This window comes from Prunus mume, linkage group LG5 (genome assembly GCF_029339155.1).
Source record: "Prunus mume cultivar Tortuosa linkage group LG5, ASM2933915v1, whole genome shotgun sequence".
NCBI classification, from domain to species: domain Eukaryota; kingdom Viridiplantae; phylum Streptophyta; class Magnoliopsida; order Rosales; family Rosaceae; genus Prunus; species Prunus mume.
The window spans coordinates 21,590,549-21,615,542 of NC_142702.1; the positions used below are offsets into that span (position 1 = coordinate 21,590,549).

General features: G+C 36.0%; 3 protein-coding genes and 1 pseudogene across 5 annotated transcripts; 2 read left to right on the top strand and 2 right to left on the bottom strand.

Moving 5' to 3' along the window:
* Nucleotides 1-109: 109 nt before the first annotated feature.
* LOC103332098 (transmembrane protein-like protein) lies at nt 110-8,245 on the bottom strand. Of its 2 annotated transcripts, none has more exons than XR_514131.3 (14): nt 7,858-8,238; nt 7,334-7,392; nt 6,973-7,078; nt 6,284-6,393; nt 6,028-6,096; nt 4,571-5,185; nt 3,488-4,023; nt 3,245-3,309; nt 2,855-2,934; nt 2,379-2,483; nt 1,528-1,667; nt 1,377-1,456; nt 719-871; nt 110-635 (listed from the first exon to the last, which is right to left on the bottom strand). XR_514131.3 is itself a non-coding variant. In XM_008234794.3 (14 exons), the coding sequence occupies exons 1-14, from the start codon at nt 8,039-8,041 to the stop codon at nt 488-490; spliced, it is 2,499 nt and encodes an 832-aa protein (XP_008233016.2). In that variant the 5' UTR covers nt 8,042-8,245; the 3' UTR covers nt 110-487. The 2 variants fall into 2 exon arrangements, 1 of the variants encoding a protein (XP_008233016.2); XM_008234794.3 differs by having other exon boundaries at nt 1,328-1,456; nt 7,858-8,245.
* A 1,924-nt stretch (nt 8,246-10,169) lies between these two features.
* LOC103332097 (syntaxin-71-like) lies at nt 10,170-12,461 on the top strand (annotated as a pseudogene). The gene is made up of 8 exons (XR_514130.2): nt 10,170-10,491; nt 10,777-10,902; nt 11,239-11,404; nt 11,503-11,588; nt 11,831-11,899; nt 11,992-12,036; nt 12,197-12,259; nt 12,381-12,461. The product of XR_514130.2 is annotated as a syntaxin-71-like (transcript).
* A 4,526-nt stretch (nt 12,462-16,987) lies between these two features.
* Nucleotides 16,988-18,898, bottom strand: EDA8 (Putative membrane lipoprotein). Its single transcript, XM_008234793.3, has 3 exons — nt 18,518-18,898; nt 18,085-18,149; nt 16,988-17,882 (listed from the first exon to the last, which is right to left on the bottom strand). Exons 1-3 carry the CDS (start codon nt 18,656-18,658, stop codon nt 17,237-17,239), a joined length of 852 nt encoding a protein of 283 aa, XP_008233015.2. The 5' UTR covers nt 18,659-18,898; the 3' UTR covers nt 16,988-17,236.
* Nucleotides 18,899-22,424: 3,526 nt separating this feature from the next.
* LOC103332095 (uncharacterized) lies at nt 22,425-24,372 on the top strand. The gene is made up of 8 exons (XM_008234791.3): nt 22,425-22,643; nt 22,928-22,949; nt 23,101-23,157; nt 23,273-23,354; nt 23,433-23,528; nt 23,717-23,841; nt 23,955-23,973; nt 24,071-24,372. The coding sequence occupies exons 1-8, from the start codon at nt 22,544-22,546 to the stop codon at nt 24,194-24,196; spliced, it is 627 nt and encodes a 208-aa protein (XP_008233013.3). The 5' UTR covers nt 22,425-22,543; the 3' UTR covers nt 24,197-24,372.
* Nucleotides 24,373-24,994: the final 622 nt, after the last annotated feature.

The following is a 24,994-nucleotide window of genomic DNA, read 5'->3' on the forward strand; positions in this document are numbered from 1 at the left end:
TCAGAAGAGTTTCAGGAAGACTTGATCTAAATTGACAAAGCAAAAGCCAAGTCAAAAAGACTTATTCTGAACTGCTCTGTTTTCATAAAAGATCTAAAAAAGAAAGTCATTTGAGAAATATCCCTTTTTTATAATAGCATGACCAAAAATCGCACTCATCTTTGTCATTCATGTAACAATTTTCCACCCAGGGCCTACAATAACATTTCTCATCTGCCCCCAAACTTATACTACTGCCTATATACACAGAAAGATATTCACAAACCATCTCCCAAAACATTTTACCAAGAAAGAAAATGGGGGCCAGAATTTCATGAAAAGCAAATGCCTTTTAATTGGTTCTCAAGAAAATTGCTTCAGGGATGCAATCGGACAAGTCTTCATCTCTTTGCAGCAAATTCTCACCTTTCTCTATAAACAAAAAAATATAATTTCTTCTCTCTATAACCTTAACTCTGCAAAAATGCTCTTACTATTCTTCTGCTTTTTATTGACCTCTTGGAAATGAATCCTGTCGAGTCAACTCATAGGCTCCATTCGGGAGTGTTTGATTCTCCGTATCTACCGTACTTGCAGTACTTGCTTTTGAGCAAAGGAAGAAGAAGGAAGATGTATATATTGTGATATGCCAAATGCTGCAGATCATTTTATGTACCAATCATGAGAGAGAGAGAGAGAGAGAGAGAGAGAGAGAGAGAGAGATTTTCATTATAGGTACCTGTGCCAAACCCAGTAGCTTTCACTGCTCTCCAGTATCCAACTAATTACTGCCATGGCTAATGCAGTTACACCTGCAAGTACAAAGCCCCAGCGAAATCTTCTAACAATCGTCTTAAAAAGATTCTTGAGCCACCCCCTAACTGCTTGCAACCTGTGTAATCCTTGGTAGTTTAGAAAACGAAGTGGAATAGATAATCACAACTACAAAATTGGCACCACAAAATTTCTATTATACTTAAGGGCAAAGGGGTATCCGCAACTTATCCAGTAGGGCTATAAACTCAAACGGGGTTTGAGCTCATTGAAGATGCCTGCTCAGTCCATGCTAATTCAAAATAACATCTAAATGTTGGAAGGATTGCTTTTATTATAATTCTTCAGTCATAAATTGACAGTGAGGTATATCATATGTGTGCACAAAATTTATGGCATTGGTCGTTCAAAAATGAAATGTTAGTAGAGAAAAAGAAACTTATTCCACAAATCAAATTAATGTACTTAACAAATGTCTTGAGGGTTTCTTTTTTAATGTATTGATTGCATATTTAGCTGAAATAAATAAATTTTCTTGGCAATGCTTAATGATTGATATAGTTAAGAAACCCACCTCTCATGCATATTTAAGGAGAATCTGATCGAAAAGGAAAATGACCTACACTTGGTTGACAATTCTACCAGCCATCCAATAAGAAGAGCCACAGTGCCAATTGCCATTACAAGAATAATGTTGGCTGGCCTGCAAAGTTCAACATGGTTAGATGCATGATTTAAAATGCACTGAATCTTATGTCCATCAACCGAAGGTACCTGGTGGCCTTAGTATATGCCATAAGGGCGGTAAGGATTGCAACAGCTGTGTGTACTGCCCTCTTAAGATCTTCATCGAGTGTACCAAGGTACACAAATGTGCTCACTACGGCCATGAACGAAAGCCAGAAGTCCATGAACTGAAAATTCAAGATAACTAATCAATATTATTCTAACTACAAACAACAAGAGAGAGAGAATTCATACTGTGGCAACTAAGCATCATGGGGTGAGAGAGCTTTAGCACAATGTAAATTACTGCTTAATAATACGGATCTCACTCTATCACACGAAAAAACCCATCTCTTAAACAATTGAACACTAACTTCAAATACCCCTATGCATTTGCCATTATTTTGCATATTCTGTTCTCATTGTTTATTCTATTTTACTAGTGTCTTCACAAGTTTGTAACACCAAATCTTTGAGAATATTATCTTTCTATAATATGTAAAACAAATGTTTGACTCGGGTTGGGCACAATTTCGGGTCAACCCAACCAAACCGACCGACCCAATTATAAGAGGTTGGGTTGGCCTAATAACGAGAGGTCTTGGGTCCAAGAAATCATAAACTGCTATGTATGAGTTGGGTTGGGGTTAGGACCAAAACCTAGGGACGGGCACAATTTTGAGTTAACCTAACCCAACCGCCCAACCCGATCACAAGAGGGTTGGGTTGGTTTGGGTAGGCCTTGTAATGAGCGGGTCTTGGATCCAGGAAATCACAAACCGATATGTTTGGGTTGGGTTGCGGGTTGAGACAAAAACTGACCCAACCCAACCCATGCCCACCCCTAGGTTTGACCATAATTATATCTTTAAGAAAGGAAAAGAGAGAAAGAAGTGCACCTGTAAAACTCCGAAGCCCAGAGGACACCAGGTTCCCACATCACATGCATGATATATTCCACTTGCAATTCCGCTAGATGTAAATATTATCCACTCTGCCAATGCCTATATATAGAAATCATGGTCTCCTTGTCAAAAGAAAAGAAAAAAAGGTTTCCAGTTGGATAAGTAGTTGAGGTTCAATTATCAAAGAGTTGGTACAAATACAAGAAACCTACCCTGGTATCACTAAAAAAGTAAAAAATTACTGAACCTACTTGAGTTTTCATAATCACCAGACCTCACTGTTGTTTTTCAAATATAAGAATTCACTCTCGTTGGTATCAGTTCAAACTCCTTTTAAGATAATCTAATGGGAAAAACTGTTCACTTCAAGGAGTATTTCTTATATAAGCCAAAGTATATTATTGCTTTTTGTTTCAAGAAGTCTTTAGTTATTGTGAATCAAATTCAAAGATAAGTTAAAAGAGCATTACCTTCTGTCGAAGGGCCCAAAAGGCAGGAAGTGCTGCTGCAGCATTTGACGCAATAAGAAAAATTGATTGCCATACGTGCCCTATGCCAATTTTCAGCCAGAGAAATAGGTAAAAGAACAATTGTTGAGCATAATACTGACTCGTGGAACTAGTTTGCAATGTGATTAATATCTATGTTAAATAAAATAAAACCACTTCAAAGTCTTTTTTTTCTTTCTAAGTATTGTCTCACGTAGCTAAGAACTATGGAAAGTTAACATGGCCCCGAAGTAGTTTGATCGATCAATGGAGGGCATTCATCGAGTCCGGAGGGCAACAAAAGTTAACAAAAAGTCAACAAACACCAGTTGCCTAGACAACAATTTCATATAAATGTGACATAACACATACCATGATGTGATACAAGTTCAATGCTACAGTCAAAGCCTCCATGGTCTCGATCACATGAGCAGTAGCTGCGAGAAAAACAAATTATGTTACCAAATCATACTGATCATAGTGACTCTGGAAAGATTACAAATCTAGGTGTCAGCTATCTCTCCAACAAAGAAATTTAAAACAAAAACATTCGACAAAATTAAATTTAAACATATTAGATAAGAAAAAAACATAAGGGTAGGGTTGAACATAAACCTGTATGTTGTTAATCCACTAACATCTAAGCTAGTATCGCATCTCCCATGTGAGGAGCATCGTCTTGGGCATCTTTCAAGGGAAATAGACATGGTAGTCTGAAATTTGGACACACCACTGGTTGTGTTGAGATGCCTTAGTCCAAAACCCCAAGTACCTTCTCTAATATACAAAATGTAAAAATCAACTTTGTTTTCACTTGAATTATACAAGTTGAAAAACATGGAGCCAACACTACTGCTTGTTTTGTTGGCAAAATAATAGTCCCAGCTTGTAAGAGATGGTAATCCGCCAAATCTAGCATATACTTCATAATTAATTTTTGCATCTGACACTAATCGAATGTGGATATTTCCTCCAGCTGCACCACGAGGAATGTCCAAAATAAAGTAAGTCCATGTTTCGTCTGGTTCTCCATGAAGCGAAGAATTGGTTAAAAGCGAATCAAGAGGAAAATTGGCTGAATCAGGAGACACTTTTTCACTGACAGGTAAATAATAGGATTCAAAGTAGCCTGAACTTTTCCTCAGAGCCGTCTGCAGACAACCATTTTCAGATTGTAAATAAATAATTCCTGCCAATAGGTTTCTTGAAGCATCAAGATAAAGATAAAATACTGCAGCAATTAATCTATTTGTAAACTCTCTTTAAAGAGAAACTAAAGACAACCATTTTCAGATTGTCAATAAATAATTCCTGCCAATAGGTTTCTTGAAGCATCAAGATAAAGATAAAATACTGCAGCAATTAATCTATTTGTAAACTCTCTTTAAAGAGAAACTAACATGAATAAGAAAATCTAAATTACATAAATTCATCTAATATGGCAACATGCAGAATGTTCTTTGAAACCCATTTTCGAAACATTGTTCAAAGTAGCCTGAACCTAGGCAAAAAAAAAAAAGTACCGCCATGTTATCGATACATTATTGACAATATCAACACAAAATACATCCAAAGGTCAGATGTCCTCCTCAGAAAATTTCTGTATTGTGGAATCAAACAAATAATCTAGTACTTTAAAGAAATTAATATTTTCCAGAACTTTCACATAAGCAGAAACACATTTATCAACAAACTCACCTGAAGGTTGTACATTTCCCTTGTACAATTTGCTCCAGCCTTTCCCACTGGACATTCAAGCAGTTTTGATTCCATGGAGTAGCAAACTTTCATGTCAGTATCTGAACTCCCTCCAAGTTCTTTTGAGAGGTTGACAGGTAAAATAGTAATGTACCAGCGACCAACCTTTGGAAAGCGTATGACTATTGGGGATTTGTTTATATTACTGGAATAGTCATTCACAGTTTCTGAAGGTATTGCACCATGCCGTGCAAAACAAATTAAATTAATACCACTGGCATTCTTGCTTTTATTCGATGACGTTTCATTTAACCAAACATCAATTGCAACAATTTTTAACTCTTGTGATACTGCCACTACATCCAAAGAGTAGAATTTTGGCTCTCCATCTCTATGACAAGAAGTGTCAAAATTGTTTTTGCACAAAATCACATATTCAATTGTCTGGTTGTAAAAACCAGCTTCTGAAGAATTGTCTGCAGGATTGAAGCTGTCAGATAGAGCACAAGAAAGTGGGTTTATTGTCTGATTGCAGTCTGGGCCCCACATGGTTAGGGTTGTACATCCTTCCACGGTGATGTTGGCACTGAAGGAGTAAGCTGGAGCACGATTAATCTGCAATGTTAGCATCATAGACTTAATTAAGTATTCAAATTAATGTAAGTTTCATGATTATACAATAACCTTCACTGAAAAACAGAAATAAATAGATAAACTAAAAAAGAAAAACCAAAACTACAGTCTATTAGGATTCCTTGGAACTGGCATCCGCACTGGCATCCGCAGAGACGGGTTCATCTTTCAGATATCAACTTTAAGAAATAGTTTGTGGACTTTCCTTCATTTCACTACCAATGCAACAAAAAGTTGCACTTGAGCAGATTCTAATGCCTTCTATGGGGTACCAAAATACAGCTCCTATTAACTCAACATGAACAACCACTCAGATTCTAATGCCTTCTATGCAGAGGCAGGTTAACTTTTCAGATATCAACTTCAAGATATAGTTTTTGGACTTTCCTTCATTTCACTACCAACACAACAAAAAGTTGCACTTGAGCAGATTCTAATGCCTTCTATGGGGTACCAAAAATACAGCTCCTATTAACTCAACATGAACAACCACTCAATTAGCTTCAACTTCTGAAGTGGTTTTGTTTTTCACACAATTTTCAATTTTTGAGCATGAATACCGTGCACATTTCCCTATTACCTGTTCATCACGATGTTGATATTTATATAATAAACAATAGAAAAGAAAGAAAAATTATTGGCCCTTTTCATCTTCCAATACCACGCACTTTGCTTCTTATATTATTTTGATGAGAGATGGGATCAACATAACTAGACTTCCCAAAGGGCATAGAATAAAACAAAACAAATGTAAAACATAAAGTGGTAGATATCAGAAACAAGGGATAAAAATAATGTAAAAATCTAAGGATAATAAAATATACCATCTTTGATTGTGTCCTTGTAGGTCCAATGCCATTGAAAAGACCAAAATACCAAACTCCTGGAGAAATCTGAACAACAGTTTCGTAAGACCCACAAATATATATATTTTTGGGTTATATAGAAAATAAATTTTTTACCAAAAACAAGAAAAGAATCATGAACGAACTACCGAATTGTTCCATCAGCATATTCCCTCTCCAATATTATATATTTAACTTATGATACAAAGAATAAGTAAAGGAATTGACGATAGACCTGCTCATTTGTCAACTTCACTGTAAAATTTTTTTGCATGGGATAGCACTGCTCTGAACTCTGAAGAGCTTCTATTCCCTTAAATGAACCATTGGAATGGGGAACTAGAACTGCCATAGTAGAATATCCATTCAATAATCTTTTCAATCATAATTCAAGTAGGATGCACAACTGAAAATCTAAATGCATCTAAACTAAAAAACAGTAGTTTGCAATAGTCAAACAGATTGTTTAAGTATACCAGCTGTTATTTATTGATTAAGCAGACGCATTCTGATGCATTCATGTTAAGTAATAGTTGAGAAACAATGTCGGGTGCACGAACTGTAGCTGATTAACCAGAGACCTGTGACCAAAGCACATAAAGTACTAGAAAGGAACCATTTTGCCATAATGACTCAGCAAGTATAACCTTTGGGAATTCGTAATGCCAATTCGATGAAAAGGAAATTAATCATGGCAGACTTTGCAGTCTTGACTCTCCTGAGGTATAGCTATATGTCAAGTTAAGCTCTCGTGGAATACTTTTGACATGCATGTTGATCAGAAATGTAATATTACGGGATACAAAGCACTAGATCGAGCACAAAGTCAAAGAAGTATGCATATGGATGGAGACTATGGAGTAATATTTGTCCACACACACTTCAGTTTAATCCAACCCTTTATCTAAATCTAGGTGAGATTACCTGAATCCATTAGTGAACTGTTGACATCCGGCAGTGGGGGGCTACCATCTCTGAAGCAAATCAATGGCAATGTACTTTTAGGAACCTTTGCTATGTCTCCGGTAGCCTGAGAATAGTATGAACCATGAGCAAGGATGCAAAGTAATCAAAATGTATTAAATGATAATTTTGATGGATCTAGAGGCTTGTTTCATAGCAAAACTCCAATTTCATTAATACAATGTAACAGTGAAAAAGTAAAGTGCATATGAATAGAAAAGCAATTGGGGAAAAAATAAATCCAGAAAACAACTTTCATTTGGGAATCAACTTTCACAAAAGGAGAAGTGGAAGATTTAAACCCTGATAAACATATACTTACACGGTGTACGTCCGAGTTCATTGCCACTGACATTGACGAGAACCATGGTGGCAATTCAACTAGAACAAGGCAAAACACGCAAACCAGTAAGATATTGTGCAATTAACGATTAGATATAGGATGCTGAGTTTAAAATAAAATTGCCATTTAAACAAATCACTCATCACATGATAATCGACATACAAATAAAATACTGAAATAAGCTTGCTTGTGATTCAACCAATCCCAAGCCAAGAACCAGAAAGATATATTTTCCAGACTTGGTTTCAAACATGATCACAGAAAAAAGTTAAGAACTTTTCAAACAAAACAATCTCAAAACTAGAAACATAGTATAATTAAACAACAGTAAAACCAAAATCAATACACTTACAAAAATTCCCACAACTCTTCAAATAAATAAAAATTCAACATTTTGTCTACGACCCATCAAATATTAAACCCCATACTCCTTCCCAAACCATATAAGAACCAAATGAATCAATCAAACTTCTAAAAGGGTTATTGAAAAGCTACTCATTCACCTCTAATATAGCGGAACCCAGAGGGCCCAACCGTGGTTGGTGGGTAGCTAAAGCTGGAGACAGTGAAGCTATTGTACGGACCCAGTTCGCCATATGAACAACAACGGCTAATGAAGCATAAAAAACACACAAAAAGTCTGAGATTCAAATAGGAAGAGGGACAAAGAATCGAATTCGAAGCCATAGAGCTTCTGATTCTTGGAAGAGACGGGCTTACTATTTATTAAGAGTACTTATATTCAAATACTTTAGTATAGTCAATTAGCGGTCGTTTAAATGGTAAATTGAGGGAGATTTGTGAGTCGATGCCTTTGACTTGTCTTAGTCATCCATGGCCACCGGTCTGTTTTTATTTTCCGTCTTCTTTCTTTCCTAAAGTTTTTGGACGGTGAGTTGAAATCACCAAACGCTATAAATTAGCGTTATATAATTTTTTGTCCTTAATTGTCAAAATAAAAAGGTTTTATTGTCCTTAGAAGGTGTGAGTGTGGTTATTAAGGGCTCGTTTAAAAATAATTCTAAATAAGTCAAAATTATTAATAGAGCGTGTTTCTTCATATATCATTTCTAGTGATTTTGGATGTGTTTCTCCATAAAATAACTTGATTCTCCGTAGAAGTGATCTGTGTATATCCAAAACTACTCCCAAAGAAACCTAAATCTATTATTTAAATTGTTGATGTGGGTTGTTTTCTTTTCTTAAATAATATAGAGAAAATAAATTTTGTCCGTGAAAATTAAATAGTTTTTAATCTAATAGTACTTATATATTTGTTTGAGGAGATTTCAAACTCTATGTGATAAAACAAACAAAAAATTGTTTCGTAATTAATTTCTAAAATGTAAAATATTAATATGTATCCAAATAAATTGTTTATTTGATGATAAGTTTAGTGAGACTAGCCTTATGGTTTCTTTCAACAAATAATTGAGTTTGTACTTTCCAAAAAAATAATTGAGTGTGCAATAATAAAGTAGGTATGCATAATAAAGATAATCTTCTTCTCATTTCGGTAAATAATCAAAGATGTATTATTTTATTACAATAATTATAAGTGGTTACAAATGCACGTCAAAATCACAAGATCTTATAAATAAATAAAAATAAAAAAAGAGGACACGCACTTGAATTCAGCCGTCGGATAGAGAAATAGACACCACACATGGAATGCATCTAGAAAACAAGAAATAAATAGTATAGTTAATTGGAATTTCGTGATGCGTGCTAAGAGATAACTGGTTACTCTCTAAAGAGCAAAGGATGGTATGATTTATTAGTAAAGCTCTTGTGATGCATGCTTTTCCCATTATATTTTTCCAATTGTGTGGTCTATCTTCTCATGTATGCTTAAGTTTTTATTTTAACACAAATAGTATAAACTTTTTTTAAAATTTTATTGGAAGAGCGATAATATTTTATTTATAGGAGAATAAGCTACTAGTATAAAAATGGGACTATATCGTCAGGGATTACTGGAGTTTCTCTACACATACAGATTCGGTCGTTGATCTAACTGAGTAGCTTATCCACTCAATTACAAGAACGAAAAGTATGTAAAATATGTGCAATCAAAATAAACTTTAAATGGGAGTATATGTGTGAGTTTCTCAAGATGTGTGTTGTGTAAGTGCTCCCATTTTTTAATGCAACCATGCTATCTTTACTAACGTTTGCCCCACAAAATTTGACTTTAGGGTGTGAACGTTTTTGTATGTCATTGATGAATTACGATACTATCGTCAAGGAAAGAACCACTCTTAGACTACCATGCAACTTATGAACAAACTACAAATATGGTGCTAATTGTTACAAAGTTCTGTACACCTAATGAAAATTAACCCACGCCACCTTAGTAAAGATTGTTCCACTCCGACCAAAACAAATCACAAGATAAACACAACCTTTTTTTCCTACCATTGTCAAATTTATGATTTTACTCTGCCGTTTGCAATATCTCCTCACTTATTAGTCACATAATTAATTTATTATGATCGGAGCGTTGTATACATCGTAAAGCACATAATAGTTTCCCAATATTAATAACGACCAACAAATGCAAAAAATTATTGACTGCGATGATCACATTGTTGTATAGGATTTTTCCGAAAGTGGTATCAAGACTCTTTGTAGACAGTACATCACACAAGTACACTTGTCAGAATCGTACATAAGAATCTCCAAACAAACTTCAAGACAGAAAAAAAAACACTCACAACGTTGTGCTCTGTGCATTAAAATCTCCGCCCCTAAGCTAGGAATAAAAATACTCAATAAACAAAACAACCATGGCCCTCCACATCTAAATTCTCTCTCCTTGTCTTTTTTTTGTGTGTTCTCTCTCTTTCATTTCTGAGATCAAAACGGTCAAACATTAGAACTGCACACAAAGACACAGGCAGAGGCTCTGTTTTGTTGGTCTCCCTCCAAAGAAAAACAACAACAAAGTCGCAGAGTTGAGAGAGAGAGAGAGAGAGATGAGTATGATCGATTTGATCACGAGGGTTGATGCAATATGCAAGAAATACGACAAGTACGACATAGATAAGCAGAGGGAGCTCAACAACGTTTCTGGGGACGATGGATTTGCTCGTCTATACGGTGCCATCGAGGCTGACCTCGAAACAGCTTTACAGGTCTCATTCTCTGTTCTGTTCTGTTCTCTTTTTTTTTTTTCGTAACAAAATATGCATTGTCTCTGGCTGGCTGGCTGCTGAGAAAGCTGAAAGAAAGAAAGAGAAAATAAATGGAAATTGAAAATCTGATCCCATGTTTCATGTATGTTGAGGTATGCAGTTTTAGTAAACTCTGAGAAATGAAGCTCCTTTTTTTATCCCACAAATTTTCTCTGTGTTTAGTTAAATTGGAGCTTTATGTTTGGATTAATATGACTTATGTGTATAATTCGTTGGTATTGTAAGAAATCGGAGATGGTATCAACCGAGAAGAACAGGGCTGCTGCTGTTGCTATGAATGCCGAGATTCGACGGACAAAGGCTCGTTTGCTTGAGGAGCTCCCCAAACTGCGAAGACTTGCCCCTTAAAAGGTTTGATGATCCTTTCTCATTTTGTTATTGACGAAATGCTTGTATCTTTGTTTGATTGTTCAAATAGGTCTCTTTACTTAATTTTTTTGCTTGGTTTTCAAGAAATTTCGCAACTTGCTATAAGTTTTCGATCCAAAATACTCTTTTTGGCTTGAGATTAATTACTTGGTTCGGTTGTCACTCGCATTGTTTGGTTAGAAAGTTTGCGTATCATACAAACTAAAGACTGAAATCTTTTCAATTGTACTATTAAGGTTGCATTTTGTGGTTAATTTTAGACTTAGCATATTTTGGTCTGCTGATACTTTAAGAATTACAAACGTTAATCATGCATAGGTGAAAGGGCTTTCGAAAGAAGACCTCGTTGCTCGGAGCGATTTAGTATCTGTACTGAAGGAGAGGATAGAAGCAATACCAGATGGATCAACAAGTGGAGCTAAACAAACTGGTGGTTGGACAGATTCAGCCCCATACGCAGGAATCAAAATTGATTCGACTTCAGGTAATCAATCAGTCTAGGTTGTTATTATTGTTTCCGTACGGATTAGAGACTTAAACCATTTTTAGCTTATTTTAATGCCTGCACTTAAACTGTATCAGATGGGAGATATGATACTGAGTACTTTCAACACACTGAGGAGTCGGATCGCTTTAGGCAGGAGTTCGAAATGCGAAGAATGAAACAGGCAAGTATCTGTCATTGAAATTCAAAATCTTGTTTGAGGAAATTGAAACTCTCATTCTAATTCACATGCTTAACAAGGGGATGGAATGAAGCTCCTGCTGTAATTTTTTTTTTTTTTTTAAATTGCACCATTTGGTTGAAGAACTCTCAATGCAATAGGGCTTTGGAAATTTTAGGTCATTTTTGTTCAACTTAGTTGGTGCTGAAAATCCTTACATGGGAGATCAATTTGACTTCATACAGGATCAAGGTTTAGATGTTATAGCAGAAGGATTGGACACGTTGAAAAATATGGCCGGTGACTTGAATGAGGTTAGTTCATACCATTAGCCAGTCACTTTTTTTTTTAATTAATTAATTTTTTTTTACGGTGATTGTTTTAATTATATATATTTTCTGTACAGGAAATAGATAGGCAAGTTCCCTTGATGGATGAAATAGATGATAAGGTAAATCCTCTGTCTTTTAATTTTTTATTATTTTTTTCTGGATGAGGTGTTTTTTCGTTCCAGTTCATCATAGAGATATCGTTATTTCGTTCCGATTTGTCATAACATTATAAGATCATCCTTTAAAATCTCTATTTTAATTACGTTGAAATCGTTCCAGGTTGACAGGGCAAATGCTGACCTTAAAAATACTAATGTGAGACTCAAGGATACCATAATCAAGGTAAATATGCGTTGTGCATTTTTTTAATTCAATTTTGATAGGAAGCAAGGAAAGCTTTGGTTGAGCAAAACACCCCTCTTTCTGCCTTTCACCTCTGCACACCCTTACAATTTTGTTTCAGCTGAGGTCCAGCCGGAACTTCTGCATCGATATCACCCTCCTGATTATAATTTTAGGAATTGCAGCCTATTTGTACAAGTAAGTTTGATCTGTCTGCTGCATTAAACATTACAAGTCTGACCAGTTTTTTTCCATTGCATCGATACCGTCTTCCTCTGTTACATTTCTCAGTATGTAGCCTAGAACCACAGAAAACCAAACTAAAAAATGATGTGATTTTTATATTTATGCTTCTCTGTTGCAGTGTCTTGAAGTGAATTAGGTGATCCAGCAACTATTTCCAGGAGTTCTCTACTTCAGTGATGACGGATAAGAGAACCGTATATGAAGATTTCATCTCATACGGCTCAAACAGAAATACCCAAATACTAGTTCTAACAGATGTGTGTGGAATAGAAAGTTTGAAATTTCTTGCCCATTTATTTTGGAATAATCTTTTCAGGAGGGACAATTTTAGAGGTTATATCAATGTGTGGCTTGAGGTTTCTATGTGTATATGAGCTTCCCTCGTCCAATTTTATATCAATGATACTTGACCCTAACTTGTATACGTTTCCTTAAATAACCAGTCTTAGCAAAGACATTGCAAAGGAATGCCATTTGGAAGGGTACAATTTTACTTGAAAAATTCATGTAAACACCCAATACATTAACCTTCTGTTTTTGTTTTTTGTTTTCCAACATGATATTTTATACAAAAATCCGAGCATCTCCAAGAAAGTATGCAAATGAAATAGACAAAATTGTACTATAACAACTTAGGCGGCATGTTGCCTACCCATTTGCCTCATGAAAAAAGTTAGTTACTCCAAGGGACTAGCCCAAGTCTAGAAACCATTATTATATTATTGATTTTTATCTTTTATATTTACTATTATATTTTATAGAAAGTAGGTGAGAGAGTGGATATGATATTATATTATAAAAGCAAGTGGGGTCCAATATACCTCTTCACTTTGAAGTAGGCAATATTGCCTTGTTGGGGAGAAGTATGTATATTTTGCCTATCCAATTGCCTCTTTCTTTGGAGAATGAAAATGCTGATGTGGCAAAGCAAATGAGGTTTGCCTACTCTTTTGCTTCTTCCTTTGGAGATGCTTAAAGGGAGTATGCAAATGAAATAAGCAAAATTGTACTATAACAACCTAGGTGGCATGTTGCCGACCCATTTGCCTCATGAAAAATATTGATCACTCTAAAAGACTAGGCATTGCAATTTGCAAGTGTACAAATCATTATTATTTAAATAAATAAATAAAAATTGGCAAAAAGGGGCCTAAGCCCAAACAACACTTATATTATTTATTTTTATCTTTTACATTTACTATTATATTTTATATAAAGTATGTGAGAGAGTGAATATGATATTTTATTATAAAAAAGAAGTAGGGCCTAATATACCTCTTTCACTTTGAAGAAAGAAATATTGCCTTGTTGGGAGAGTATGTATATTTTGCCTACCCATTTGCCTCTTCCCTTGGAGCATGAAAATGCTTATATGACAAGGCAAATGAGGTTTGCCTACTCATTTACCTCTTCCCTTGGAGATGCTCTTAGAGAGCCTGTTTAAAGAGAAAATCATCAACTAGTCACTAGTCATTTTCTAATTGGTTTGTTAAAAAGTTGAAACACACTTAGAACTAACTAGAAAATGACAAGTGACTAGGTGAGAGTTTTTCTCGCCAAATAGGCACTTAAGAATTTTTGTATAAAATGTCACTATAAAAAATCTATTAATTTATTGGTACCCAACTTAAAAAATAATAGTGATATGATATTATGGGGAATTTATAGATCAATAAACAATTTTTTTTTTTTTTTTTCAAACGAATAAACAAATGCTTGATCTTCCAAAGACTAGCTGGTGGTTGTTTTATCATAAAATTAATCCTAAAAAAAATTGTTGCCTAGCTGTAAATACACGTGTCGATCAGTAGGCCTGTTGATTAAGCCCAAGCACTTCAGGCCAAGAGGGCCGTTGGAGAGTCCATTTACAATTTGATTTTGGAAATTAAGTTCATTTACGATTTTGAGCGTATTTTTGCAACACATAGAAAGATAATCCTGTAAAAATCTACATTGAGTTCATTTAATTGATTTTACGATTTTAAGGTAGATCCTGTAAAATTCCTATAAAAAATAGTAGACCCGGTAAATTTATTATTTTATTTTAAAGGGAGCTAATTTTTTCACTCTTCTTTTGTCCACTTACACTTCCTTTTTGAAAATTTTATGTTCTCACTCATCGATTGTCTATTTACACTCCCTTGTTGGAAATTGTATGATATAGTAAAAAGTATTAAAAAAATAAAAAATAAAAAGAATTGTAAGTAAATAAAATAGGAGTGAGAATTCAAACTGAGATGATTAGGTGGGTTGTGAGTATTAACCAATTTATGATCTCCTTTTATCAATCAATTAAATTATTCATGCAAATTAGGGAAAACTAAACTCTCAATCCTATGCGTAAAAAGTGTCAAAAGCTTAGTTTGACACTCTTAAGTAGCCTTAGTGACTTAAATTGTTTGTTTTCCTTAACCAACATGACATTATCACGTATTAAATTTCATAAATTTTAAGTTTAACTAATAAGTCATAAAAGATACTAATTTTTTCCTAAACACACTCAAATAATATTTAATCCAATTTAACAAAAAATGTACATAATAAATAAAAATATTATGTAAAGTGTAATGCATTTACACACTCGCAACTAATATATCACTGTAAGTCTATCAATAATTGTCCGTTACTCAGTTTTCGTAAAAAAAGAAGTGTGTGTGCAGTGACGGACTCAATATTTTGTCTATATGGGGGCATGGTGGGTTCTGGACTAAATTGCATGAACAAATTTTGCTATTTAGTGGCCTAAATGGGTTTTTGTGGGGGCTAAAACAATTAATAAGTAGTACTTTGGACCTATTTTGGTGTATGAGAGCTTGACAAGTTCACTGAAGTGTACGCAGATGCCCACAGTTGGCATTGAGTAGTTCTGCCATTGCAGGATGAGGGATGAGAGAGAAGTAGAAGGAAATAGAGGAAAAGATGGGGAAAGAGGAAGGGGTAGAGAGAGAATGAGGGACATGTTGGCGCAAGCAGAAACGAGATGGTGGGTTTCGATTCATAAGGAGGTGGGGACGCTGGTTTTCGTTTCCCAAATTTTAAAGGGTAAAACTGATGTGGGAATGCAAAAGGGGGTATGATCAACAAATTTGGGGTGTTTGTAGCTCTTGATTTTCTTTTTTGTTCAAGCCATCTTTGAAGATCTTCTAGGGTAAAGTAAAAACCTTTAAAATAAAATATGTGAATAAAAACATATTAAGAGTCGATTTAGGGGAATCCAACTAGTAATGACCTCTTGTTAGACAATCATATAACTGGTGTTGTCATATAACGAATATGACCGTGCAATTAGACATGATTACATTCACCTAATCTTCAATTCCAATTCACATTTTGACAATAACATGCCAGATTGTCTTGAGAAAATTCGTCAAATCCATCAATATTTTACATTTTCGTAGAGTAAGTTGTATATATTTTAAAACAAGTTTCGTTTCATAATTAATTTTGCGACGTTTATATCTTCTTGGTTTCCATACAAAATTGATAATTCTAATGGAAAATGACACGTGTGTGTTCTTGTCGGTTGACTATTACAAGTTGTTAGAAGAGTCCAATTAGTAATAACCTCTTGCCAGACATTATGTAAGCTGTTGTACAGTGAATATAACCGCACTTCTAGTCACGGTTTCACATGGTGAACAACTCTAATTCAAAGTACCACAATTTAAAACGCCAGACTGTGTTGAGAAAATTCATCTGAATCTAGCAACCTTTTACATTTTAGGATAGTAAATTATAGAAACCCCTAAACACATTTCATTTTCATAATTGATTTTGTGAAATTAAATATCTCCTTGCTTCCTCTTTCTTAAAAGGTGATACTTTTTGATGAAAATGAAACATGCGTTTTCTTTGTGGGTTTAGGCAGCCTATTCTATTCCAATGTCCAAACACCTTTCTCTTACCCTTTCTCCTCATTCAAATGATATGATAACATACAAGAACACAATATTTACAATAAATAAAATCGTATTATAAATTAGGTATAATTTTGAATAATAATAAAATATGCTAATGCATGCGTGTAACTCTGTTGAAGTAGGGATTTGCTTGTAAATAATTCAACGTTATATATCCGTATTTGGGAAAAGACCAACTGAAAGTCACTTAGGATGTTTGTTTACGTTTCACGTCACTTTCGAATAACAATAACCTGAAATTTGCTTACATACAAAAATAAAATAATTACGTGCGAATTTTTTATTTTCTATTTAAAAAAGAGAGAAGGAATTTGTTTAAAAAATCATGTGAAGACTGTGAACCTGAACGGGCCGCTCTCTAACCACACCACCACGTGGCGCAACCAAAATGTGGGCCACCAAATTCTGTGTACTTTGCATGGAGATAATTTCCCAAAAAAGAAAATAACTTTTTTTTATACTTTTTTTTTTAAAAGGGTGTGATTTTTATGAGTTTATATTCTTTCATCATTAAGAATCTCTCGTTCGGCCACATCACACCGAACATATAAACTGCCGGAAATTACGAAACGGCCCTCTCATTTTTAAAACTTTGACTAACACAATTGTTTGAGTACACCCACTCACACTCTAACAAAGCTCTCTCATTTCTGTCATGTACCGGAGAGGGACTACGCTCACCCGCGACAAAATGCAACGACATGTGCAACTAAATTACTTCTAATTTCTGTGAACCCTAAACACCCCCGTCGCCCGTCCCCCTCCCCCCTCACCCCTCACCCCTATAATCACAAATTTCTTCCACTCTCACTCACATAAGGGACTTCAGAGATCTCGCCTTCACCGGCTTTCTCATCCGCTTCCGCCCGCTCTCCCCGCTGCGAACATCCTCATCAAAGTCATCCTCGTCGTCATCGTAGTCATCCACATATTCGAATTTCTTCTCATCAATTTGAGAAGACGAAGATTGAGTAGGAGGAGTAGTTGAAGTAGTAGTAGTGACTCTGTCTTCATCAATCTTGGGCTCTTCCTTCTCCTTATCCCCGCCCCTCTTTCGCCCCCACAGCGGGCCAAACCCCGAATAGTAATAGAATTCGTAAGGGTTTGAGGAGGATCCCCTCTTCGCCTTGGCCCGGGAGCGGCGGGCTCCAGCTGATAGCACCTTGCTCGCAGCTTCCCGGGGGCCCTTATTGTTGGAAGCAATGTTGGTATTATGGTTAGACCTAAGCAGGGATAAGTGATGGTTGCAGAAAGACTGGCCGAGTTTGGCTCTCTTCTTGCAATGCCAGCCCTTTCCATCGTTCTTCTGGCAACACGCGTAGCTTGATCTCCTCCCTTCCTCTTCGTTATCGTCGTCCAATAACTCTTTCGAATTCGAACCCTTTTTGTCATCAGCGACGGGCTCTTGTTCCATCAGCACGGCTTTCTCTTTGCCGATATCCATCATCGACGCAACGCTGCGTTTTGCATTATTTTATACACAGCAACATTTCAAGCAGAGCCGCGAGAATTTTGAATAATATTATAAAGAGGGAGTAGAAAAAATAAAAATAAATAACGAAAGGCAGCAGAAAAAACCCTAATGCCTGAAATGATAATATCGTACGAAATTGGAGACAAATGATTGGAACCATCGAGGTATAGATCAAAGTGGTGTACCTTTCAGCAGCTCCGAGAGAATCACCGAAGCTCCCATTGTTATTTACATAGAAGCTCTCTTCCAACTACACACAGCAACCCAAAAGGAAAAGAAAGAACAATAAAAACCAACGAAAGCTCAAATTTTCTGTGGAAAATATCAGAAAATGAGGAAGACCCATTAACCTAATCGAGCATCGGGAGCTAAATACACGACGACAGTGGGAAATTTTAGGGTTTTTGGGGAACCCTAATGTTGGGGGAGGGGAAACCCATGGAACCCGAAGAACCCAGAAATAATGAAAACCCTAGTGAAGGAAATGCAGGTGGAGGAAGACGAATTAAACAGTGGGAGCTTCTGCTTCCAAAAGGGTCTCCACAGATCTACCCAGAAATTAAAAATGAAGAACAAAAAGCTCAGATAGAGAGAGATAAGCGAGAGGGAGAGAGTGACCTGGTTCGAGTCTGGACCAAAGGAAATAACATCCCATGGGGATTGATTTAACTGGCACACGTGTGCCTGGAGGTCCTCCGCAGCTGGAGCGTGCGACGAGAACAGGAGAGGGGAGACCTTGGCGTTCTTCCTGATCCGCATCTCCAAATCTTCTTTCTTCTTCTTCCTCCTTCTCTTCAAAAACCAACAGCTCAGATAGATAAAACACAGAGAGATAGAGAGCCGCAGGGATGTGTTTGGCTGCTGGGATTTTTTTTTCTCGCACTTTCTCGTGTGTTTTCTCGCTGAGAGAGGAGAGGGTTGGGGGACTCGGGGGTTGTGGTGGGTTTGTGGGGGATGGGTTTGTTTGTGCAGATCTCACACAACTCGATATAATCAGGGTTTCTTATTAACTTTTCTGTTGCTTTCTCGCCTCTTCGTATATATATATATTTTCGATTTACATTTCTTTTATTGACAATTTTGTCCCTAGGTTTTCGTCTTATTCACAGTTCGTGGCTCGCTACTTGGATGTGAGCGGAAAGGAAAGCCTGCCGCTATTACACGTCATGATAGTTGTCTAAAAACCCTATATTTTTTTAAAAAGACAGCGACAGAAATGGCTCCTCTGCGCACGCCCCCACAATAATTTATGGTGGGTCTGCAGAAATCAAAAGCATAGGGGTAGTTTCGCCTCTCCACGTACAGCATATTAGGAATTTGCGGGTGTTTTTCTTTTTAAATTTTTTATTTCTCGTAAGTTTTAATGAGCAGGGTAGGGTAGGCCGCGGGTGCGTTAGCATGTGATAGTTATCCCCGGGACAAGGGTATGTTGGTAATTTCAATGACCCTTTTTAAAAATAAAATAAAAATACTGGTAAAACGAAAAAAAAAAAACTAACGTCTTTTCTTATGACATGGGAGAGGAGGATGGAGAAGTGGCGCGTGGATTTCACGCGGGAAAACATGGCAAGACCACGCTCGAGTGGAGCAAGTGGGGAACACGTTTGGCCCACAACCACATGAAAAAGGGTTTGATGAGCGTACGTGTGTGTGGGGCCCTCGTTTGAGTCAACAGAATGGACGGTCCAGATGGGGGTCGGATGGATGAGGTGGCACAGAATCCGATACTAGGATTGGTGTATTAAGTGTTTGGAGGAGGCAGCCTTACGTGTCGCTTTGTGGTGGGTTTTTTGGTAGGCATTTTATTTGATTTTTCACCCTCCCCACTTATTATGGTAATGCCAAGAAAATTATGGTAAAATATCTATCAATTGGTTAGATATTATGACTGTCCAAATAAGCGGGCAAGGGGCAAAAGTGTAAAACTATATATAAATTGGGCCATTTGCATTTCAATAATGAACTATTTGAATCATATTTACAGATTACATATTAATAAAAGAAGCCGTATTCAGGATAACATTATTAATAAGAGAATCCGGAATAAGAAAAAGAAAGGTATTATACATCATAAGAGAATCGGCAATTCAATAGTCAAACACTTGATGAGATACTTTTCTAATTGTGTGTAATGTTATTTGCATCATATTTATTGATTATATTTTTCGTGTGGATGAAACCTACGCGCATGAAATTCGTGTGTTTACATTAGAGGGTGTTCATGAGTAAATATATCTTATAAAAGGGTTACTCTCATTTCTTTCTTCTTTTTTCCCCTTGACATGCATTGGTCAGTGAAGCAGAGATGCTATGTGCCCTTTGCTCTGTTTGTTGCTTAAAACGATTAAATTTGAGGGTGAAGAAAATGTTTCCCAACAACCAATAAAAAAGCAAAAGAATATCATTGTAATGATTACAATTTGCTAATTAGGAATTTGGTAAAATTTTATAGAATGACTATAACTTCATTGCAAAGAAAAACAGCACATACAACTAGATCATAATTAGAATGAACTAAATTGGAAAAAGCCTTACTGTGTTCAAGTGTTCTGTTCAAATAAAATTTCCAGATTTGATCTTACATGCATTTCGAAATGATTTCCTAGCATGTTTCTGTGTTTGGTTGCTGAGAAAATTGGTCTTCTCTGCAGCAGATTAAGAAGACTAATACTGATGGAGCTAGTTTTGATTAACAACCACCAAGAAAGAGATTAGTTTGGGAATGAATAAATAAATCACCCCACAAATGTGTAACCCTAAACCTAGGTAGCTAAAACTACATAGATCGAAGACGGTAATAATGCATAAGCAAATATAGTCTCCTTCACTTGTTGAATTCTGCAACTGCGAGACGGTGCATGTACGAACACCTCTATCCCGTAATTTCGAGATCCTACAACTGAAGCTCTATATATATACATATATGTCGTAGCAATTACAGAGCATATAAAGGAGAGACATATATATGCAACATGTAGCGTATTAATATGTAGAGGTTGAAATTAATATGTGGTTGCTGCTGAGACAGGTAGATGCATTGCTGCAGGCACAGCAGCAAATGAGGACTTGGCTCAACTCATTGGGTCTTTGACTTTGCTTAACAAATATTTCCAATTCACTGTGATGTTTTATATGCAATGGACAAGTAGTTTTGGATGATTTTAGGCATGTAGCTCAGCTGCGATCTGATTCTGATAGTACAATGATATTGTATTATCAGCAGCCTATTGTAGCAGGGGCCCCGTCACTAATTTTGTACAAGACGAGTGAAAAACAAAAACTAGGACAGTTATTTCAGTAAACTTTGAAATGAATAGACACGGACTGGCACTCACATGTCATACCCTACCACACCCTCTGAAATTAGCCTTTCACATATATATATTTATATAAATTCTACTTGTAAGATGGCTTGCTTTTAAGTTGTATACGTTTTGTTAGAGACAATGATACCGACATATTATATGTATATATCCAAAACTTTGAAATGTTACAGCTTTGGACAACATTCGCTTTCTTAAACTTGGTTTGCACCTTTGCTACTTTGTCAAGTAGCTGCCTGTATTATCACTCATGACACGGGACATAATTCAGATATAAAAAAATGAATCGTGCTACATGATAAAATTGTAGGGAAACGAGACCAAGAAAAGGAATCATGATCATCCCTCCTCAGCTCAATCTAGATAAATTTTTGACCGGTTAATAGGTTAGGACAGACAAAGCATATCGAGAGTAAATGAGCTAAAAATAACTAATGTGAAAAAAGAAAGAAAAGTATACATAAGATAGTGGAAAGAAGAATACGTTTCAAGGTAGAAGCCCAATTCTTAACACATTTGGGCCACAATCCATTAAATTAAATTAATCTTTACAAGCCGAAGTATTCTAAGTCAAATGATGACACTAATAACAAATACCTAAATCCTAACCAGTTGGTTGGAGGAGGTCTCAGATTCGATTCACATTGATGACGAGAATTAATACTATATGAGCTAAGAAGGGGTGTCTTTGCCTGGGTCATGATTGTCAATATGGAGAGTTTTCTCAAATTAACCAAATAGTGCGGTAGAGGGCATGAAAGTTAACTTTGAATAGACGAAGCATGTCGAGATTAAAGAGGGTAAAAGTCATTAATGTGAAAAAGGAGAGAACATTATATAGTAGATAATGGGAAACAAGAATATGTTTGAAGATTGGCAAGAGGCCCAATCCTTACAACATCTGACTTGGGCCACAACCCATCAAATTAAACCAATCTATACATCAGAATTTCTCCCACTTATCATGAGGCTATTGATGTCACACTTGGGGCACCAGATTCTCAAATGGAACCATGTAATCATTCTAATCACGCCAATTTGCACATAAACTTGGGTTTTTTGGTAAAATGAAATTACCTAAAACGAAAGCCATTGTATAAAAACGACTCTGTTTCTTATTTAGAAGCTAGCTATTTTTACATGGTGCCTATTATCATATCACAACTCTCTTTCCGCTTGAGACGCTTCTATTTCGCCATAACCCCTCTGCGTTTTTGTGTGTTGTGTTTTCTGTTTCCTTCACATTTTGATCATCCCAATAGCTTAAATTTTTATTTATTGTTTTTTTCATTCTCTGAAACTCGCTCGAAACGGTACGAAAATGGGGATGCAACAGCAGGTGGAGAAAATGCAGCTCCGGCAGGGGTTTCAGAATCTATGGCATACCGATTTGATGGGCACTGTGACCGCCGATACTCCATGTAAGTAGTCATATTAAATTATAGACAGGTGGTTGGTGTTTTTCTGTTTGGTTTCCGAGAATATGAGGGAAAATAAAAAGATGAAGGGAAAGCTGAGATCATTATTCAGAGAATGTAATGTAAATTCTTGTTTTTAAGGGCTACCCAAATGGGTGTTGTTGGTAATTAGTTGTTTGGTTTCTAGGAAAGTGGCATGGGAAATGGAATGGAAGGGTTGAATTTTTCTTTGGGTTTTGGTATTTTTTCTTTATTTAATTTTCTTCAATGTTCTGTTTTCTCTGCAGATTGTTGCTTTGCGTGTTTCTGGTAAGCAAATGTTATCTAAGATGCATTGTTGTATTTAGTTCTGGTTTTTTTTTTCTTTCATGGAAATTCGAATTTTTATTTCCCCTGTAGATTTATCAGGCTAACCCAGAAGCAAATTATAATCAGTTTTTTCTTTGTTACATGATCGCAGTGGTCCATGTGTTTCTTACCTGCTACGCAAGCAAGCTCTTTATAATGACATGTCAAGGTAACTAATAATTACATGCATTAATTTCTAAATATAATCCTGATCATCTAACAAAATTTAATTAAGATTAAATGTTGAGTACTAATTAATAATTTTGCAATCTTCTCTGTTACAGGTACAAATGCTGTGCCGGATTTATGCCGTGCAGTGGAAGATTCGGAGAAAGTCACTGCCCTGAATTGTGTTTAGGCACTGAGGTACTAATTACATGTTGCATATTTTATCCGTAGAGAAAAAAATGATTAAATTTGTGTCACTTTCCTTGTTGTGTGCAGGTTTGCTTCTGCTTTGCAACTTCGGTTTCCTCAACACGCTTTCTAATACAAGATGAACTCAACATAAAAACAACGCCCTGCGATAACTGCATGATTGTAATCTCTCTCTCTCTCTCTCTCTCTCTCTGTTTACAAATCCTAAGATATTAAGCTATTGGGTTAGTCAAATGACACCGAGAAATCGGCTGTTATTAGGCTAGGTCAAGAGCTCAATCTCCTTCCCTTGTAACAAAAAGGAAAGCCTTAAGACATTGTTCTCACTCCAACGTGGGCTTGTCTTGTAGGGATTTATGTTCATCCTCAGCCAAATTGCATGCATATTCTCTTTGATTGCTTGCATAACTGGAAATGAAGAGCTGGGTGAGCTTTCGAATGTCTTGAGCTGCATTGCTGACACGGTCTTTTGCTCGTAAGGCCTTTATTTTTCACCCTTCTCAACATATTCAATCCGGAGCTCTTTAAGTACATACTCTTGTATTGATTTTTCTTTTCTTGGACTTGTTCTGTTTTTTTTTTTTCCAGGGTCTGTGCTTGCATCCAGGTATGCAATAATTTAAAAACTAATCAAGCAAATACCAGTTGCATGTTTTCTTTTTGGTTTATTGGTAACAAATAAATTTTTATGTGGAGTTACGCAGACACAGCACCATTTTGAACTGAACAAAAGAGATGGAAAGCTTCCGCCGGCGGTTTTGGGAGTGCCTCAGGTGCAGCAGATGTCGCGTACTGATGAGAAGAATCCTCCACAAACTGGATATTATTAAATGTGATACATGTAGCATTATTCTTTAATTTTTCACATGAATTAATCAATACAGGTCATTTACTTACAATATTTACTCCCTCTTAGTCTTACCTGAATCTTTGAACGGTTAAAACGCAGCGTTTGACTGGGGGAAAAATGTTTTAAGGGGTTGCACGTATTGTGTACAAAATTTTTGAAAAGGTAAAACATTGGCGAGAGAGAGAGAGAGAGAGAGAGAGAGAGAATTGTAGAAAAAACAGACGATATATCATGAGGATTATTATTCTATAAGGCTTAGATGTATTCCAGCTGTCAAAACCAACGGATAGAATTTTACTACAACACACTTACGTGCGGCGCACTGGAGTCTCAACCCCGAATTATTTTTTAAAGAGCTGACGTGGATTACGTTTTAATATTTATAGAGTATAGCCGTGCTTCCTATTTAAACAGTATAGCCGAACGGCTATACTTTCAAAATTTCTATTTATAGCGTATAGCCGCACGGTATACCCTTAAAATTTCTATTTATGCAGTATAGCCGAACGGCTATAGCTTTAGAATTTATATTTATAGAGGACAGCCGAGCGGCTATACTTTTAAAATTTCTATTAAAATTACCATTTTAGGCGTTCGGTTATACGGTTAAAATTTTTATTTATATTATAGCCGCGCGGCTATACGTTCCTAGTATAGCCGCACGGCTATATTGTTTGGATCATTTTACCCCAACAACCAAAAAACCTAAAATTTATAAATAAATAAGAGTGATATAATTGGACAATGGGCATCAAGCTTAAATTGTTGTTTCATATTT

Excerpts from the sequence above, each read along its gene's own strand:
- LOC103332098 (XM_008234794.3), bottom strand. The coding sequence starts at position 8,041 with ATGGCTTCGAATTCGATTCTTTGTCCCTCTTCCTATTTGAATCTCAGA. Across the intron at positions 6,097-6,283 it reads TGAAGTTGACAAATGAGCAG|ATTTCTCCAGGAGTTTGGTA; the intron begins GTCTATCGTCAA and ends ACTGTTGTTCAG. Across the intron at positions 2,484-2,854 it reads TTTGGGCCCTTCGACAGAAG|GCATTGGCAGAGTGGATAAT; the intron begins GTAATGCTCTTT and ends TTCTATATATAG.
- EDA8 (XM_008234793.3), bottom strand. The coding sequence starts at position 18,658 with ATGCGGATCAGGAAGAACGCCAAGGTCTCCCCTCTCCTGTTCTCGTCG. Across the intron at positions 18,150-18,517 it reads TTGGTCCAGACTCGAACCAG|TTGGAAGAGAGCTTCTATGT; the intron begins GTCACTCTCTCC and ends TGCTGTGTGTAG. Across the intron at positions 17,883-18,084 it reads TCTCTCGGAGCTGCTGAAAG|CGTTGCGTCGATGATGGATA; the intron begins GTACACCACTTT and ends TGCAAAACGCAG.
- LOC103332095 (XM_008234791.3), top strand. The coding sequence starts at position 22,544 with ATGGGGATGCAACAGCAGGTGGAGAAAATGCAGCTCCGGCAGGGGTTT. Across the intron at positions 22,644-22,927 it reads TGTGACCGCCGATACTCCAT|ATTGTTGCTTTGCGTGTTTC; the intron begins GTAAGTAGTCAT and ends TTTTCTCTGCAG. Across the intron at positions 23,158-23,272 it reads CTTTATAATGACATGTCAAG|GTACAAATGCTGTGCCGGAT; the intron begins GTAACTAATAAT and ends TCTCTGTTACAG.